The 20718-nt window shown below is 39.6% G+C and overlaps 1 protein-coding gene across 1 annotated transcript in view; it reads left to right on the top strand.

Annotated features, from left to right (window-relative positions):
• Positions 1-20718, top strand: part of TMTC1 (transmembrane O-mannosyltransferase targeting cadherins 1) — a 259841-nt gene that overhangs the window by 152200 nt on the left and 86923 nt on the right. The window contains exon 9 of the mRNA XM_027129326.1: positions 17682-17803. Coding sequence (XP_026985127.1) covers positions 17682-17803 — 122 coding nt within the window. The remainder of the gene's footprint in view (positions 1-17681; positions 17804-20718) is intronic.

Raw genomic sequence — 20718 nt, forward strand, 5'->3', positions numbered from 1 at the left:
AAATGAACATTGGAGTTATCACCTAAACCTCCAAACTATAGAAATATGATAGATGTTTTTAAGGGTATTTGAAAGTTTACCAGAATAAGCAAGATACAAGAAAAGATTCATTTTCTTTTATTGTTGTTCTTAAAACCTGTTACTGTCATTACCAGATTTCTCCATTCCACTCAGTGCTGGGTATTGGAACAAAATAGCCATTGGAGATGCATCTTTTTATTCAGTGGCTACCTGAAAATCAGAGGCCCTTGTGCAGTCTTCCCAAGGCATTCTTTGTTGTCTATTACTAATATGTCACCTGGGAAGTCATTTTTCCTTGTGCTGCATCTGAACCTAATGCAGATCCTTCTCATGTTCGGTGTAGTACACGGTTCGGTTGCACTGCTCTGCTTGGCTTTTGATCTGGGCCTGGCAGGAGTTTTTTCACATCCTTAAATAATTTGTTTTATTCCTTGCCTTCACACGGCAATTACATTTTCACAAGTCACACTCTTTAATAAGAAAATGACTTACCTACCCCTCTGATGTTTATACCTTAGCTGGAAGACTAACTGAATTTATTAATGGAAGAATTTTAGATAGTTGCATAATGGAAAAAAGGAATTTTCAGACATCAGTAACAGCTTTATTTATTTTTCTTGATTGTATGCTTTATGATTCTCAGCAAGATTTTATAGTCTGTATTATTATTTGCTTTTACTCAGAATAATTGTCACCTTTTGAGTGATAAGCTTAATTTTTAACACATTTTACTATTTCTTTTAACTTAATGATTTATACACTCATAAAAGCAACTCATTACCACTTAGCCTTGCAATGCTTCTGATTGTTTTAAACTCTTAAAAAGACATTTTTGTAACTCCTGAAGGCATTCTGTCATTATTTCCATTGAGAATGTGACATTTCTATTTAAAGGAGCACACCCTTTCCATATTGTTTGAAGAAAACCATGAAATACGTAATTAGGATGCCCAAGACTAAAAGCAGCTAAAACAAGTTCCTCTAAACAGAAAACCCAATGGAAATGCTTATTGTATTGGAAAATACAAAGGAGACTGAAGTGATTGATTGCCAGATTCTCTAGGTGGTTCACTCTAAGTACAAAGCCCAAGGAGCCTATAAAGGAGTGACAAATGCAACGTGGGGAGAATCAATCCCCTCATTAAAAAAGAAAACAAAACTAAACTAAAATGCCTTACTTTTACACATGCTTTGCCTAAAGAGGCAGCATGGAGTATTAGAAAGAAAACGAGTTTGTCATACAAGCGTTAACGTTTCTATATTTACATTATTACACATCAAAATGTTGACAATGGTGTTTCAAGTCAACATTCTGAAATTTAACTCCTGAACTTACCCGTTCATTGTTTCCCTGACCATGATTTCCCACCTTTGTGCATCCTACTAGTTGCCCAAGCCAAAATTCTTGGGGTTTTCTTGTTGCCTCTCTGTCTTGCTCATTAATATTACATTCAACCCATCAATAAATCCTGTCAACTTTTGTTTCAAAATATGTCTAGAATCTGACCACTTCTCAGTGCCTTCACTGCTATCACCCTGGTCCAAGCCATTCTCTCTCACCTAGATTATTGCCATAGCCTCCAACTAGTTGGCCTGCTTCTACCCTAGTGCCAGTGGTCAAGAATATTCTCAGTACAGTGACTACCATGATTCTTAAAAATGTAAATCAGATCCTGTCTTTCTCGTACTTAAAATTTTTCAGCGGCTCCTTATTTCTCGCAAGTAAAAGTCATAACTTCTATAATGGCTGAAAAGGTTTGACATGCTCTGTCCCCATTATTTTTCTGGTTTCTTCTTGAATTCATTTCTTCCTATGAAACGAATACTGTGGCTGACTCCTTCATCTCTTGCAAGTCTTTGCTTAATTGGCACCTTCTCAATGAGGCGTACTCTGTCCACCATGTTTAGAATTGCAACCCTCTTCTTGTCCACCCACCTTATATTGCAGATACCCCTCACCAGACTATCTTTTTTTTCCCTCTCTGGAAAGGCAACGTTGTGTGTGTGTGTGTCTGTTTTGCTAACTGATGTATGCCAAAGAGCCTAGAATAGTGTCCGGAAAATACAGAGAAGATGGAAGTTATCGATTGCTATATGCTTTAAGTGATTGCCTGTAAGCACAATGCCCAAAGAGACTAAAAAGAGAAGGCAATAAGACATATTTGTTGAATGAATGAGCAATCAGTGACAGTGTTTTACCAAGGGCCTCATTGCTAAGGTTGGAAAAGTTACCAAGAATACTTTGAGGAAGCAAAATGTTAGGGGGAGTGTCCTGTAGTATCCTTGATGCTCCTGTACTTTGTGTGTCTCATAGGCAGAGGCCAGGAATCTGAGTAGCATGACCAGTTGCAGTCAGCAGCCACATTCATAGCTGTGTGTTGGAAATAGAAACTGGTCTTAAAAGCTGACAAGGTATTTAGAGACAAGCAGAATAAATTTGTAAGGGCAGGAAGGTGCATTTAGAAAGGAAAAGCCTACAGGAAATGATAACGTATTTGATATTTAATTTATCGATCATTCATTTGTTCCAAAAAATATGCTGAGGGTTTCCCTGGTGGCGCAGTGGTTGAGAGTCCGCCTGCCGATGCAGGGGACACGGGTTCGTGCCCCGGTCCGGGAAGATCCCAGATGCCACGGGGTGGCTGGGCCCGTGGGCCATGGCCGCTGGGCCTGCGCGTCTGGAGCCTGTGCTCTGCAACAGGAGAGGCCACAACAGTGAGAGGCCCGCATACAGCAAAAAAAAAAATATATATATATATATATATATATATATATATATATATATATGCTGAGTATGGAGACTAAAAATAGAAGTAAACCCAGTAGCTACCTTGAAGAGCTTGGTTTTCTCCACTTTCAGTCCATCCCCCCAGCTCTGAGAGAATGATCCTTCTAAACACGGATATGCCTCTCACCTGCCAAGAAACTTTCCTGCTCTTAGGACTTGTCCTGGTGGGAGCCAAGACTATGCTGATGGATGGCTTGATAAAGTTCTCTAAATGTATAGTGATTTTTTACATGGAAATCATCTATTCTACATCTACGAAGGATGAGCGACAGAAAATGTATTTCAACTGTAGCATGAAGGCTATGAAAGAGATGTAGGGAATATTTGGCAGACAGTGAGATGATTTGGGGGACAGGTTATAGAAGCTCCTAAGATGGACACTTTTCTTTTTAACTTCATTCTGCTTGAGCAGTTTATACCAGCATTTCTCAAAATAGGTTCTAGCATCATATACGTCATTAAGTAAGGTTACTCTAAATAAAGATCCTGCATTTCAGAAGCACTAGGTTTAGAGAAGTTAAATATATTTTTCTTTACTGAGGGACTTCACAAAACCTTTACTGTGCTCTAAGCAGCCTTTTGAGTTTTTTTTTATTATTATTATTATTGGAGTAAAATTGCTTTACAGTGTTGTGTTAGTTTCTGCTGTATAATGAAGTGAATCAGCTATATGTATACCTATATCCCCTCCCTCTTGGACCTCCCTCCCACTCCACCCCCATCCCACCCATCTAGGTCATCACAGAACACCGAGCTGAGCTCCCTGTGCTACACAGCAGGTTCCCACTAGCTATCTATTTTACTCATGGTAGTGTATTTATGTCAAACCTAACCTCACAATTTGTCCCACCCTCCCCTTCCCCACCATGTCCACATGTCTGTTCTCTACGTCTGCATCTCTATTCCTGTCCTGCAAATAGGTTCATCTGTACCATTTTTCCAGATTCCACATATATGAGTTAATACATAGTATTTGTTTTTGTCTTTCTGGCTTATTTCACTCTGTATGACAGTCTCTAGATCCATCCACATCTCTACAAATGACCAATTCCATTCCTTTTTATGGCTGAGTAATATTCCATTGTATATATGTACCACATCTTCTTTATCCATTCATCTATCTTTGGACATTTAGGTTGTTTCCATGTCCTAGCTATTGAGTTTTTAAATGGGATATATAGTAAGTGGCATTTCTCAAATTTATTTGAATTTGGAAACTTTTTTAGGGCCTTCTTGCAGGATCAGTGTTATGATAGCATGTTTTGGGAAGTATTGACTTGGAGATATCAGGGCTGGTGGCTAAGTGAATTTTGAGAGTCCATTCTTGAGCAGTGTTTAAACACTTCCTTGCTGCCATATATGTACCTTCAAAAACAATAGCCACCACCACAGCATCAACAAAATAATTTTCATATTATTATCCCTATAGCAATACCACCTGAAAAAGTGAGAGGTACAGCCTTGGACCAGATTCCTGGAGCCTTGGTTTTCATCAGATTGAGGCTGTAATTAGAAATTTGGATGTGGGTATTTGATGCAATGACTGTGACTGCTAAGGTTCATGATGGGATGAGGATACTGCATGGCCATCCATCAAATGCCATAGGTTGGGGAAGTGAGTATTACCTTGAGTAACTGATTCATCCCTATATGAAGTGACAGTTTTCCAAGTGAAACCAAAGTGACATGGCATGTATCTCTGCACATGTAGTGCTCCCTGTAACTGGAGAGAGCTAAAAATTGTATCTTTATTTGCTTCACTGTTGATTTAAAAAGAAGGTGCTTGACAGAGTACCTCTATGCCTTACCTGAGTCGAAAGCGAGCTGTCCTTCCCACAGAACATAGGTCCTTTCATGGAAACTTCTTGTAGGAAGGCTGGAGGACAGAGAAAAGACTTCCTGGAGCTTCATGATAAGCTAGTGTGTGACTGTTTGATAATAAATGGTTGTACTTTTGGCAGAATTTCATGTAAAGCCTGCTTTCATTTTTGTGTCCTCTCTGGCTCTGATTGCCAGAGGCCAGCAGTATTTACAGAAGGACGGCAACTTTCGATGGCCAAATTGGCCTAGTCAGTTTGTAACCCAGCCCCCTGGCATTTGGTATTAAAAAGTGATTAACTGGGAAGAACATTTATTAACATCAGCCTCCCTGGCATTGCCTTGAAAACTGTCTCCATTCCAAGGCACCATAATCCCCTTTGATGTGGGTGACTTTGGCCAGTGAACTGAACTGAAAATTCTAGTTTTCTGCCTGTTACAGATTTGGGTGCTCACTCGGACAGTGTCTTTGCTTGGGGAATAAGTCAATGCCAAGGCTTGTTGGAGAAACACTTTCACCCTTTGTTTTTCTGTCTAGAAGATTTTTTTCTTTTACCTTGTAAGAATGTCCCAAGGGAAAAATGACTCTCAATTAGTGATACATGGTCAAATTCTTGCTTTTATGTCAAGCCTTACATAGATCATATTATGCTGCTTCTCTCTTAGCTACATGTTAGAGATTTATGCTGTTGCTGTTTGGTGGAAAGCAGGCCTGATGAAAAAATGATAATAGGTGTTGGAATGTCTGAATTTGGAAAATTACAAGTATTTGATACTATTTTAAAACTTAGAGCCTTTGTCTCCATCCTTTGTTACATTCATTAGTCCATTAAATTTGCCCTTTTAGGCTGTGGTAGTTAGGCTGTTCAGTTAAAGGGAAGGGGAGATGCACAGTTAAAGGGAAGGGAAGAGCATTACTTAATCATGTCAGTTACTTGTAGAAAAGAGCTTTTAACAACTTTGATAAAAAAAAGATGATCCGGGCTTCCCTGGTGGCGCAGTGGTTGAGAGTCTGCCTGCCGATGCAGGGGACATGGGTTCGTGCCCCGGTCCGGGAAGATCCCACATGCCGCGGAGCGGCTGGGCCCGTGAGCCATGGCCACTGAGCCTGCGCGTCCAGAGCCTGTGCTCCGCAAAGGGAGAGGCCACAACAGTGAGAGGCCCGCGTACCGCAATAAAAAAAAAAAAAAAAAAAAAAAAAGATGATCCACTAGGCTTTTATCACCATATGTTTCAGAAGCAGGAAAGTGGGTCTTATCCAATGAGATCCAACCTATTTTGATTACAGAAGATATTTTAATTTTGGATGAGCACATTGATGGAAAACAGGAATCAAATCCATTATTCATAGCAGTTACTTCAGAAGCTCAATTGGACAAGTAAAAATCCCTGTTTTTAGCTGTTAAGAGAGAAGCTTACTAAATTTATTATTACTTTCATATCTTGTAACCTTGAAGTAAGCCAAACATCTCTCTGTAATTTGTTTGATAAAGTAGGATGAATTATAGTCTTTAAGAAATGCTGCTCTAAAATATTTTCATCTTTACTGTGTGAAACTGTGTGGGATTTTTGTGGTTCCTTCTCCTTATTCATTTTAGATTACAGAGGGAAGGGACTGTCCTCTGTGTGACAATCCCAAGTGGGTAGATGAACCATACTTCTGAGTGAGTGTGACTCATGGTGTGAAAAAGTAAAAATCTTGTCTCTTTCTTAACAGAAAATAAGTTTATAGCATCCTGCTTTGGAAGGTTTTGGCAAAGGGACATCTTAGAAATATTTAAGCGGTAGTCATAGGTAGAAGACCACTTCTGCCAAGTGTGTATATTTTCACAGGAACAAAACTATTTATGAAAATGCATCTAATTTATCCTCTGCCTCTTGTTTCCTCATCATCAAAGCTAAATTCACACATGACTTCACTTGCATGTTTAAATCCATCCTGGTTCTTAATTGAATTCTTACAGAGGGAAAAAATTGGTTAATTGCAGCAGCTTCCCTCCCACCTAAGGTCACTTTATTAAGGTATAGTTCTTTTTTTTTTAAGATTTTTTTTGATGTGGACCACTTTTAAAGTCTTTATTGAATTTGTTACAATACTGCTTCTGTTTTATGTTTTGGTATTTTGGCCACGAGGCATGTGGGATCTTAGCTCCCCGACCAGGGATCAAACCCACACCCCCTGCACTGGAGGGCAGTCTTAACCACTGCACCACCAGGGAAGTCCCAAGTTATAGTTTTTAACCAGGGATTCGGCTGCATTACCTGTGTCATCTTTGTTTCACTAGCCAGAGCTGGAAGCGGGGAGTATGATGGAAGACCTGGACTGCTAGGTGGTGGCCTTTTCCCCTCTCTGCTCTGGACAGGCTCTGGGCACAAGACTGAACTTCTGCTGACACAGGACCCCTGTCCAGTGTACTACTGATTCTTCTCTGGACAGGGCCTCCCCTGAAGGCAGAGGTATCTAATGGGGGTTCTGATGCCTCCCCTCAGCTCCTCCTTTCTCCTGAGTCCACCCAGATAGCTTTGGTCTCAACACAAATGAACACATAGCTCTTAGGGCTACACTACTGTTTTGATTTTCCAAATCCACCCTCCTGAGTGAATACCTGATATAAATATGAATATCACAGATGCTACAAAAGTAAGTGGTTATCAGAGAAAGACAAATATTGTATGATTTCTCTTATATGTGGAATCCAAAAATATAACATACTAGTGGTTACCAGTGGGGAGGGGGAAGAGGGAGGGGCTATCGAGAGGTAGGGGGCTAAGAAGTACAAACTTTTATGTATAAAATAAGCTACAAGGATATACTGTACAACACAGGGAATATAGTCAATATTTTATAACTAAATGGAGTGTAACCTTTCAAAATTATGAATCACTATACTGTATACCTGTAACTTATATAATACTGACCAGCAACTATACTTCAATTAAAAAATAAATTTAAAGTTTTTTAAAGGTTAAAAAAAAAGGAACGAGTAAGTGGTTATCACAGTATTACATTCCTGCAAGATTTAGACATAAACAGTTGAATATTAAAAATGGATGTTAGAGCAATAAGCTCCAGAGCATGTGTAGATTTAAAACTTAGAAGGCTTTTGTCCACTCAGCTTATTCATTACGCCACTGTGGTCACTAGAATATGAATATTCTGTTATTTTCCTTAATAAGAGGGTGATTTCATCACAGTATTTGATTTCTTATGTCAAAAATAATCATTATCCCCCCTCAAGTCTTCTTAAGTATAATTTTGACTTACAGTTCAGTAACTAAGATCAAATAAATTATGTCTTCCCCTGTTGTGGCTGTGGACATGGACACGTCCGCTCTTCCAGAGGCTGGTTGTCAGAGTGAGTAGGTGGGCCACCTGCAACCATTTATTGAAACAGAATAATTGACAAAGAACACACGTTCCATGCAGCATATCCTGCTGCATCCCTGCAGATTGTAGAATACTCGTGTCGGCGTTTATCTGGCAAAGGGACTCAGGGGTGAGATTTCTGGTCTAGCTCAGCAGTGCCTTACTCGGTAACCTCCAAATTGCTGGGTCTTATCTGCTCTGTGGGTTTCTGCTACAAAACTAAGAGGCAGCAAAGGGCTGAAATCAGCACCCCCACGCACACAGTTGACCTTGCCTTGGGATCCCAAAGCCACATGGACTGTGGGGAAAGGACAGGCGTTGGGGTGAATCAGACCTCAGTTTGAAACCCTTGTTTCTCACTAGTTGGATCAACTTCGATAAGTGTCTTAAGCCCTCTGAGCTTCAATTTCCTCATCTATAAACTGGGGATAATTACCTACATTGTAATATTATCATGAAATGTCAGTGGGACAGTCTCAGTCAAATGTCTGGCATATGGTATGTGCTTGAGAGATGCTTGTTTTTCCTTTACTCTCTAGCATTTGCAACTTACCAGGTGACTTTTATTTCCCCCTCTGCATGAGTCTCTCCCACAGCACGTGTGTAATAATTTACACGTTGAACATGACCTTAGAAGAGATCTTGTCTTGCCCCTACCTTTCATCTCTCTAGTCTTCCTCACTTTTTTTTTTAAATACATGTTTCTAGTGCTTTTTCCATTTTTGTTCAGAACCACAGAGAGAGAGGAAGAAAGTTCATTCTCTACTTCTCCCATGTCTCCATAAATTCCTGTAATAGTTTCATTCTAATCAGGAAAAGTTTTATTGAACAACATTTTTCTAATTTACTTAATTCCCTTAACTCCTTACTAGTACTTGATTATTAAAATGAATGGTGACATTCACAGAAAAATAGACAAAATGAAAAGGCAGAGGACTTTGTACCAGATGAAGGAACAAGATAAAACCCCAGAAAAACAACTAAATGAAGTGGAGGTAGACAACCTTCCAGAAAAAGAATTCAGAATAATGATAGTGAAGATGATCCAGGACCTTGGAAGAAAAATGGAGGCAAAGATCGAGAAGATGCAAGAAATGTTTAACAAAGACCTAGAAGAATTAAAGAACAAACAAACAGAGACGAACAATACAATAACTGAAATGAAAAATACACTTGAAGGAATCAATAGCAGAATAACTGAGGCAGAAGAACGGATAAGTGACCTGGAAGACAGAATGGTGGAATCCACTGCTGCGGAACAGAATAAAGAAAAAAGAATGAAAAGAAATGAAGACAGCCTAAGAGACCTCTGGGACAACATTAAACACAACAACATTCACATTATAGGGGTCCCAGAAGGAGAAGAGAGAGAGAAAGGACCAGAGAAAATATTTGAAGAGATTACAGTCGAAAACTTACCTAACATGGGAAAGGAAAGAGCCACCCAAGTCCAGGAAGTGCAGAGAGTCCCAGGCAGGATAAACCCAAGGAGAAACATGCCGAGACATGTAGTAATCAAACTGACAAAAATTATAGACAAAGAAAAATTATTGAAAGCAACAAGGGAAAAACGACAAATAACAAACAAGGGAACTCCCATAAGGTTAACAGCTGATTTCTCAGCAGAAAATATACAAGGCAGAAGGGAGTGGCAAGATATATTTAAAGTGATGAAAGGGAAGAAACTACAATCAAGATTACTCCACCTGGCAAGGATCTCATTCAGATTCGACGGAGATATCAAAAGCTTTACAGACAAGCAAAAGCTAAGAGAATTCACCACCACCAAACCAGCTCTACAACAAATGCTAAAGGAACTTCTCTAAGTGGGAAACACAAGAGAAGAAAAGAACCTACAAAAACAAACCCATAACAATTAAGAAAATGGTAATAGGAACATACATATCAATAATTACCTTAAACGTGAATGGATTAAATTCTCCAACCAAAAGACACAGGCTCACTGAATGGATACAAAAACAAGACCCATATGTATGCTGTTTACAAGAGACCCACTTCAGACCTAGGGACACATACAGACTGAAAGTGAGGGGATGGAAAAAGATATTCCATGCAAATGGAAATCAAAAGAAAGCTGGAGTAGCAATACTCATATCAGATAAAATAGACTTTAAAATAAAGAATGTTACAAGAGACAAGGAAGGACACTACATAATGATAGAGGGATCAATCCAAGAATAAGGTATAACAATTACAAATATATATGCACCCAACGTAGGAGCACCTCAATACATAAGGCAACTGCTAACAGCTATAAAAGTGGAAATTGATAGTAACACAATAATAGTGGGGGACTTTAACACCTCACTTACACCAATGGACAGATCATCCAGACAGAAAATTGATAAGGAAACACAGCTTTAAATGATACAATAGACCAGATAGATTTAATTGATATTTATAGGACATTCCATCCCAAAACAGCAGATTACACTTTCATTTCAACTGCACACGGAACATTCTCCAGGATAGATCACATCTTGGGTTACAAATCAAGCCTTGGTAAATTTAAGAAAATTGAAATCATATCAACATCTTTTCCGACCACAACGCTATGAGATTAGAGATCAATTACAGGGAAAAAACGTAAAATAAATGGTGTTTTTTGCACTAGACTGATATTTTCCAATCATGCCTCCTCTAAAGTGCCTTTTAAAAGATTTTTGTTTTTATTTTTCTTTAAACATTTAAAACACACCCTGAATGTGACACATATTTCCAAATAAAGTTATGAAATAGTTCATTCTCACTTGAGTAAAACAATATGAGAACTTCCCTCTTCACCTGGTTTGATCCTGAAACAACATAATTGTGTGCTCTTGTGAAGATAAGAAGTTTCAATCCCACGATCTATCGTTGGCAGGAAGATTTAGACTATTGATTAAAAACAAATCAAACAAAAAACTCTGCAAAAAAATGAAGTCCACAACCAAGGACCAGAAATCCAAAGTGTCGTTTTATGAATGCTCTTATTTTAATCTCCCTTCAGCTCTGTGTTCATTAGTGCATCTGGCAAAGCTCCTCAGTGAAGAAAGCTTGGCGTGGGAAAAGCAGTGTTTAAATTGGCTCAGAGAAGATAGAGTGTACAAATCTACTTTTGTCTCCGAGGAGGTATAATTTCTTCATTCATTTCCCCTTTAAAAATTTTTCCATGTGCACTTATGAGTAAATTTTAGGGCACATGAAAATGAGAAAGTGATATCACCAGCTTGAACCAAGGAGTGTGTGGGTTGGCAGCCATGCTCTTGAGATCCTGAACCAAAGCTATTTTCTCTCCCAACTTGGCTTATTTCGTTGATTTCAGACCAGGGAAGAAAAAAGCTGCAAGTGGTACCTTTCCATGCTTACAAGTGAGATGCGAATTGTGTTTATGTCATGGGTGGACTGTCCTTCAGCCTCTCGTAGTGTGGCACTGTGGCCACTGGGTTGACTATATAATCATCAAGGAATTTGGCACTTGCGACTGAGGCTCTGAGAATCAGCTTTCAATTTTTCTTCTTCTCTCTACCCTTGAGACTATCCCAAGATTCCTCTTGCCCCCTGCGTTACTGAAATGGAGTTCAGATTCTAGATCTTGTTGGAATCTTGTTGCATTTCATATTGTAAGAGCAGTAAAAATTCAAAACTTTCTCCTCTCCAACTGCTGAGAGATTGGTCTCAATATCATTTGCCAGATAAAAGCTCTCTTAGATTGGTATTTGTCTTTACTGTTTTTATACAACATTTAGAATTTTCTATAATTTCAGTGGCCTCAAAAAAGGGTGGTTCACCCAAGGGCTGAAACTTAATGGAAATACAACAATGCAAGGATGGGACCAAGTCAGGAGTGGTCTGGAGCCAGCTCCTAACAGCTCACAAAAGCCAGTGTTCTGACCCTTCTTTAGAATCCACATCTCTGCTTCCATCTGCACCGCGTGCTCTTCCACTGTGGTCTATTAGTCAGAGCCCTGGCAGGATACACAGTGCACGGCCCATGGGGTGATTGAAGAGTTTATGAAGGGACCTTTGCAGTGATGTGGGCAGAGTGGAGCTAACATGCCAAGGGACACCTACCAGATGGCCTGAAGGGTCAGAGGAGGGAACTGTCACCAACACCAGGTGAGAGCTGTGACCATGGAGAGGATCCCCAGACAGGAGCTGTGCCTGGAGACAGGCAAACTGAGCCACTGTCAGACAGATGTGAAGCAGGGAGGGGCTGTAAAATTCAAAGGAAAATATAGACAATAGTGAAGGTCAAGTAGACAGGAGGGCAACCCAGGTGGGGGGAAAGAAGTTCAAGGTACATTTGTGCAGAGCTTAGACAGAATCCCATTGGCCCAAACAGCCAAGCTCTTTCTCTCTCTCTACTTCTGGCTTGCCCCTTCCCATACTGGTCTTGAGTTAGTGTTCTGAGACCAGTTCTCCCTCCATTTCATGCAGTCTGTATTATCATCATTTGGGAGCATCTAAGGGCTTGTGTAGGTTCAGAGCTCATGATGTTTTAAATAAACCTGAGCCTCTGATTTGCTCAAGTGGAGACTCACCGATGCATTTCCTCTGGACAGTAATAGGGGTTTGGGGCTTCAAAAAATTCTTAGAATATACAGAAGCAGCACAGGGAGAGCCCAGGTTCCGTTCTGCAGGAAGGAGACCTGAAGTCCTGTGCAGCCTTGAGGAAAGTTTCTCACAGAAATAACACAGTACAACTGCTGATTTGCAGTTGCAGCTATTGTGAAGAACCCAAAGGTCTCAGGCATTTGAGTTTACAGCAAGGATAATAATATTCAGCTCCACAGAATTGTTGTGAAGATTAAACAGAATTTTTTAAGCTGGCATAAGTTTGGGTTGCCTGCTACAGGGTGGCAATTTGGGAGTCACTTAGCAAGAGAATGAGCCTAGCTCACTGCCCGGCACCCCCAGCTGAGTAACTGGGATTCAGAACAAGAGATGAGGCAGTACTGTGCAGTCAGATAAAGCAATGGGGATTTAAATTGATTAAATAACTTGCCTTCCTCAGTTAAAAATAATTTCCATCATAATAATAACAGTGATAAATTATTGACTATTTTAATACATTGAAATATTCACAAAATTAAAATTGAACTTCAATAATGTGAAAGATGTCACTTTTCCTAAGCAGAAATGTCCCACGACCTTGCGAGACCAAGTAGTAGTTAGTAGCAATGAATGCAATTAGAGAGACATAGAAGGTATGCATGTATCCTGATTAAAAGTACCTCACTGCTGTCGGTCAGCTCTGTCAGACCCTTGTGAGGTACTTTGGATGTTCAAGGACTTCTCACCCCAAATTAACACTGCAAACACTGTGTTTCAGAGGGTTACCAAAAGTACAAGTTTTCCTTAGTGAGAAGTCTCTAAAATGAACCTCAGTGATGTATATGCAACTTCCATCACTAATCTTTCTTATTGCAACACAGTTTGCTGAATGCCAGTTATGTATGTGCCAGGTATCTGGATAAATCTAAGTGAGACGGTGACTCCCATCAAGGAAGGCATAGTCTAGTGGAGGAAGTAGACCCAAAAACAGATGAGAAAAGAGGGCCTGGGAAGTATGCAGCCCTGCCAGTTGTCAGCTTGGAAATGCCTTACTCCCAGGGCTGAAGAGGGAGCTTTACTGTCATCAGCTTCCCTGAAATTGACAAATTAGATGCAGACAGCTAGAGTCTAGAGCTGCCAAATACATCCTTAGGATTGAAATATAACCGTGCTCTACGCAGAACTGTAAGAACATGCTGAATGCGCTGTATTATTTATCTGACACCTGTTTAGAGGTGAGAGAAAATATGATGATGGGAATGATGGTAATAATTACTATAATGAGGCCTGTTCTCTGCTGTTCTGGAAGGAAGCAGCCTGCAGTAGATGTTGTCTGGGTTGAATGGGACAGGGAGGCATCCTCTTCTCATGACCACTCATCCACACACTGCTGGCCACGTGCATATGCGTGTATCTGTGTGTGTGTGTGTGTGTATCTGTCTGTGTGCTTGTGTATGTGTCCTCACCTATGACTTGTTCTTTGAAAAGGAAGCCGGGAGTAGGAAGGGGATGGGATAAACCAGAAGCGACCAGGCTAGACTCAGATTCTGGAGCTGGTGCTCCTCTGGGGTAATTTATGTTTCTGAGAAGCTCACTGCTTTTCCATTAGCGGCTCTCAGATGCGTGACTGTGCTGATGGTGGCCGCGTGATTCTCTGGGCGCCCTAAGAGGTATGTTAAGGGATTTTTCTCTCTTTGCAGCTCAGGGGAATGATTTTCTGTATCCTCCCGAGCCAGGAAAAAAGTCAAGACTAACACCTATCAGAGTGAATCTATCACACATTTTTCCTACAGATGCAATAGGTATCAGTAACCTCTTTTTTGTTTTTGATCATCAGATTAAAACTCAGAGAAGTAAATTAATTTGTCTGAAGTTGCACAGGTAATCAGACAAATAATGTGTATTGTTATTATTGGCTGCATTATTAGCTGTTTTAATTCTCATGTCTTTTCACCCCCTAGTGTATTTGGAATCAATTTCCATTTGCCTCTTTTCCTAGAAATGAATGCACTCTGTGTACTTTGGAAAATGCCACGCATTTTCTCTTTTTCCCACACTCTTATTTTGTTTGCATTTCATCTGTATCTGTTAGGGTGAAATAAGCTATAAATTATTTAGCCAACTTTGTCACATCTGTGATCCACAGGACACAAAATTGGATTCTCTCCCAGTCTTTCTCATTCTAGGAAAGTCAGCCATGTTCATGACATATTTTTTCCCTAACTTACAACTTTCTGCTTGGCTGATCAACTTGCAGTTTAAATAATATATTCTTGAATATTTTCTATCTCTCTTGACTGAATGGGGAGGAGAGAAGATTATCATCAGTTTAATTTGAGACTCAAGAATTTTTTTCATGAATGTTATTTTTCTTGAGATAAATAGTGAAACTTCATTGAGTTTGGGCACTGTGCTACTGTCTTCAGTTGAATGTTTTGAAAACAAAGTAAAACACCGCATAAGACAGCCCCTCTGGTAGCGATGTGGAGTGGTAGGCTCTAAGCTCACAACTCCAATGACGTGGACTTTCTCTCTGATCAAGAAACCTTTGTGTTGATCCAGCTGCGCTGAGCTGTGAGCCTCACTTACCTCATTTAATAGTTGACACAGGGAAGGGCTAATTTCATTCCTGCTCAAGGTGACTAATGGTAGCAGGGCCACAACTGGAACATGGACATCAGCTGCTGGACACTGACTTGCTTTTCTTTCTATGCGTGTGGGACCCTTTACTCCATCCTTGTTGCCTGTAGGTAAAAGTCAACTCCACACAGAGCACACAACACCCTGATGGTTTGTCACCTGCCAACATGTCCAGGGTTATTCCCTGCTTTGTACATTCTGTATCTTCTGCCCGAATGTGCCTCACTGTGACCCCCTCCCCTTCCCCAAGCCCACCACATCTACCTTGTGAGCATTCATTCAATTTTCAACCCCAGATTGTCCCCCCTCCACCAGGAAGCCCTCTCTGTCCTCTCCCCTTCTCACACCCAGTTTTCTCTCTCACATGGAACATTTATTCATTTATTGATTTATTCAACAAATATTTCTAAACATTCACTAAGTGCCGGGCACTGAGCTGAGCACAAACCAGGCGCCACTGAACACAACTGAGCAGCTCCTGTCCTCATGGAGCTTAGAGTCTGGTGGAGACATTAATTAAAGACAGTGAGCACACAGATAAATACGTAATCACAACTGGGATGAGGGCCAGGAAGGGAATAAAGGCCGTGCCTGGAGCCTGCAGCCCCATCTCTGCACCTCCAGCAGCGGCGGCAGCTCTCCAGACCACCTGCTGCAGGGGCTCTGGGACTGGGGAGGGAGGAGCCCGAGGGCGCCTCTGTGCTCCCCGGACACCAGCTCCTCCCAACCTACTGGCTCCCCAGCTCCGGCTTCTGCTGAGTAAAGGCTAGAAACATACGACACCACAGTGAGGAAGGTCCTTCGGTCAGGCAGCAAGGGGTGACACTGGGGGTGTGAAGGCGATGCCTCTTTCAGATCCGCAGTGAGGGCTGATCTCCAATAACTGCAATGAGGTGGGGAGGCGCCTCACGGGGTAAAACACGATCCAGGGACCTGGATGGTGACCTGGTCAGAATTCTCTTAACCCCTGCCCTTGCCTCCATGCTTAGGATTAATTAATAGGGGGTATTACATTCTCTTTACAAATCTTTAAATTCTTGGACTGAAATATACTCTGTAAACTGAAAGAAAAATCTAAATTAGAAAGATAGCTTGCAGTTTTTAAATATAATGAACTTGTTACTTCTCACCTGTTTTATTCCTTCAATTTAAGTGGGTCATAGAAAATACATTATTGTATCCATTTGAGTTGAAGGCTTGTTATGCAAAATTTTTTTCTTCTTCTTTCATCTTTTAATTCTAAAGAGTGTGGTTACTCTAGGTAAAAAATGAGATCATTACTTACATTCCCTTACTTTTAAAGGAAATTGTCCAAATCACATTTGTTCATATGGAATTGCTCTTAGAAACTTTGTTATTCAATATTTTGTAGTCAGCAAAACAAAGATTTTAATAAAATCCAGGTGACAACTGTCTCAAGATGTTTGAAATCTTTTACTTTGCTTAAAATATTAGTAGTTGTATTAGGGAATCTTATTTATGTTTTAGAAATTCTTTTGTTTAGTCTTTCACAATTATTAAAAGTAATAGGCTATTTAAAATGTTTATAAGAAAAAATTTAAAACTGTAACATGGAAAGTTCTATTTGGTTTTTCCCTTAAATTTTTTTAAAAAGAAAAAAGTAATACCATCCAATACATTTAGGTTTGTTTTAAATAGGCTTTCCTTCAAATACATCTATTTGGAAATACACACTAGCTTTTACAGTGCCCATTACAACATATTATTAGTAATAAATAGAAATATTTTATGTTAACTATAAGTGACAAAAATCTTTACAAATTAATATATACAGTGTAAGAGAAAGGTGTTCTGTCAGTTTAATGATTTATTGTAATGAATTTTGGTTCCAAAAAATTTCATGGAATAAATGCTTGCTTACTGGCTTATTTGGAAAGATGCTAAAAACACCTCAGCTCAAATGATCTCCCTCATTGGTGCCCCACATTTCACCATTTGCATTTAATTTTCTTCGTGCTAAGCTTTGCCTCTCCTGGTGGGCTTTGTGTGGGTTTTTTTTTTTTCTTCTTCTTCTTCTTTGTTTTTGTTTGTTTTGCTTTTAATGTGTTCTGTTTCTGAGAGGATAGTAATTCTCCATGATGCCTTAGTGAGCTTGATCCCACCCAGCTGCTTTGCTCCCAGGAATGAGTTGCCTGGGGGCACAGGGACTCTAAAAGGAGCCAGACCAAGAAGCAGGATGGCTGTAGGGCCAGCCCAGAATAAGGAGTAATGGTCACTGATCATGTTAGGCAAATAGCAGATGTTCTGGGTGGCAAATGTGTGTCAGGGGTACATGCGAATATTTCCATGAGCCAGAGGTTTTAGCCTGAGGGCTTTCTCTGATGAATTCAGCACACTAATCAAAAGGTTTACATTGGTCTAATTTATTCATTCCTTCAATGAGAAGTTGAAAATGAAAGAGATGGTTAAATGCTGACTGAAGTGGAATTAAACCCAGATTAATTTGTCCTCCACTATTGTGTGTTTCAGAGATTGGAGCACAGGGAAGTTTTGGTGGGCTTGTTGTTCCTGGTTTTCCCGTTCATCCCAGCCAGCAACCTCTTCTTCAGGGTGGGTTTCGTGGTGGCCGAGAGAGTGCTATACATGCCTAGGTAACTACTGCTCCTGGATTCCTCTTTACCAGACCAACACTGATGGCTCCAGAGAGACCGTTCTTTGTGTGTATGACACATCTTTGCGGTGTTTATTACCCCAGCTTTAAAAACAGCCAAAGAGGAAGTTGGATGAGAATATTGACCAGAATATATTCAGAATTTTAGCAGCAATCATTTACCACGACTTCTTTGTTCAAGTATCTGTGTTTATTAAACATAATTATAGTAACTTTCTAGAAATATTTGTTGATTTGGATAAAATTATTAACTGTGTTAAGTAGCATGATTTTAATTAACTTCTATCTTCTTTCTCTCTCTTTGTTCTTTAATTTAAAAATAGGAACAATCTGAAGCAAACTTGTCCTTGAGAAAAAAATTGGTTAAAATTATAAAGGGCATTCAGACTTGTATGATTACATAATGCCACTTAGCTCTGAATATTTGAATCGTGCTGAAGCTTGTCTGTTCTCTAGTCTTGTTCAAATGTCAGCATTCCAAGGCCTGTTTCTTTTCAAAAGCCTGAAAATGTCCCTGAAATGGTTCTGCCGTTTATCCATTGTGTGACCTTGAGTAGCACATGAAGATTTTTTTTTTTGCACCCATGTTTTCTCATTTTTAAAATAAGGATTTTATTAAGCTTCCTAAGATTAAGTAATTTGATGAATTTTACATAAGAATGAACTTTTCTCTTTTAAAAAAATTTTTAAGACCTTTTTATTTTATTATTATTATTTTTTTTGGCCACACCACGCAGCATGTGGGATCTTAGTTCACCAACCAGGGATCGAACCCATGCCCCCTGCATTGGAAGGCAGAGTCTTAACCACTGGACCACCGGGGAAGTCCCAAGAATGAACTTTTCTAAAAGGCAACAAAATAAATACAGTAAACCAAAATATTATCAGGAAATTATTCATTTTTATTTCTTCATTTTGAGTTAGAAATTTAAGTTAATTTTCAACTTAATTTAAATGAGATTAATTTAAGTATTAAATAGTAAAATTTATTTCATTTATGGATATTGAGTTAGAAATTTTAAAATGCATATAATTAGAAATGAATTTCATAACCTTCGATTCCCCCCCAGAGTAAGTACCTAACAGCTTTCTTAAGACTTAACAGCATCTTGTTTTGACTTGGTTAAGGAGAGGGTGGCCCTTAATATTCTTTATGTGTCTACAGCACACTTTGGGAAGGAGATTATTTCTTGATAAAAACTATTTGATGAGGACAAAAATACGAAATTTCTTTGCGTTCTATATTGACTTAAAATAACAGGCTTATGAGGGCTTGCCAGTACTGAGGAATATGGAGGGCAAAGGAGGACCTCAGTGTCTGTTCCAGACATGTTTTTGCTTAGAGCAGCTGAGAGTGGCTTCAGTCAGGTTTTGTCTGTAGGACTCCTGATTCCAAGTGGAATCTGTATTTATTCTTCACTTAACAGATATTCACAGAGCGTCTGTCCCAGGCATGCTCTACTACAATCTGAGGCTGCAAAAATAAGTGAATCTCAGGTTTTTTCCCCTCAAAGAGTTTATTAACTGCTGATTAAAAACAAAATAGTGTCTTCCACTCTAATCGTTTAACAGAGCTGGATATTCTTTAAAATAGTATCATACTCAGTAAACATTAATTGTATCAAAATTTTATTGAACCTTTATTATAGGTCAGTCACTATGCTAAGCATGTTATATTTATCAGTTAATGCATGCTGTATGTGGTGGTTCACAGCATGTTCCTGCAGTCAGAGTGTGACATGAGTGTGATGTCACAAAGCCTCTGTTTCCTCATCTGTGTCAAATGAAGATAATAGCACCCAACTCAGTGAGATTTTAATGGCATTAAATGAGATGGCCATTTATAAAAATGTTTTGTATAAAAAACTTATAAAATGCTTTATATTGTACATGTTCAATAAATAGCAAGTGTTATCGCTGATATCAGCTTTCTGATGTAGCTAATACCATTATAGCCATTTTACAGAAATAAAGCCTGGGCTCTGAGAGGTTAAATAACTTGCCCAAGTGACATAGCTAGTAAGTGGCAAAGCAGTGGCATAGAGATCCTTGTCTGCTGACAGATCTGGCACCTTCCAGGTTATATTGCTTCTCTGATAGTAACGTCTCCTCAATTGAAAAAGGTGAAGAAAATACGAACACAGGAAAGTACTTTCAGCTCAACTCCATTTGGAAATCAGCGCAGGATACTTTCAAGAGTCCTGAGATCTGAATCCACAGCACTTGGTGTTCTGAGTGCATGTGTGGTAAGATTTTCTAATCCAAATACAAGAGAAAATGTTTTGAGAACATAAAGGGCTGGAATTTCAAACAAGAGGTTAAATTTCATTCTTCTGGAAGAGAGCCTCAGGTAAACATTATAGAAGCCCATAATATTATCATCAACCATTTGTGAGCTGTCTTATGTAAAGTCAGGGATTTCTGTCGCCCAGGTAGGTGTGTCCTCCAAACACCCAGAGAATCATGCCAGCTCTGGCTCTTCCTGTGCTGCCATATCTTCAATAGAACTTTTTGTGACTCCATTTCTTTTCTCTAAAACAGACAAAGTCATGCCCTGCCCTTTTTCCACTAGGAGTAAGCTGATTTGGATTAAAATAAAAGTTTGAAATATAAAGAAAACATCAGTATTACCAAGAGCAAGTGCCTGCCTCTCAGAACCCATTTGGATTTTGCTGCATTTGGCAAACTTGGTGCAGAGTCACCCAAAATCAATTTCAGGAAACCGGTCTTCATCAAAAAGATGGCTGCCCTTTTCTCTCCAAGTTCCCGCATCTGTGCATCGTCGTGCTGATGTCAAGCACCCATCATTTTCCGAGGGTTTGTCTTTACTGCGCAGCGTCTCCTGGATTCGTATCCATATCATCACTGTGCCCAGCCAGGCCTCTTTCCCCCTCC

This window comes from Aethalodelphis obliquidens, unplaced genomic scaffold (genome assembly GCF_003676395.1).
Source record: "Aethalodelphis obliquidens isolate GAN/ISIS:26980383/991018 unplaced genomic scaffold, ASM367639v1 scaffold36, whole genome shotgun sequence".
In the NCBI taxonomy this organism is placed as follows: domain Eukaryota; kingdom Metazoa; phylum Chordata; class Mammalia; order Artiodactyla; family Delphinidae; genus Aethalodelphis; species Aethalodelphis obliquidens.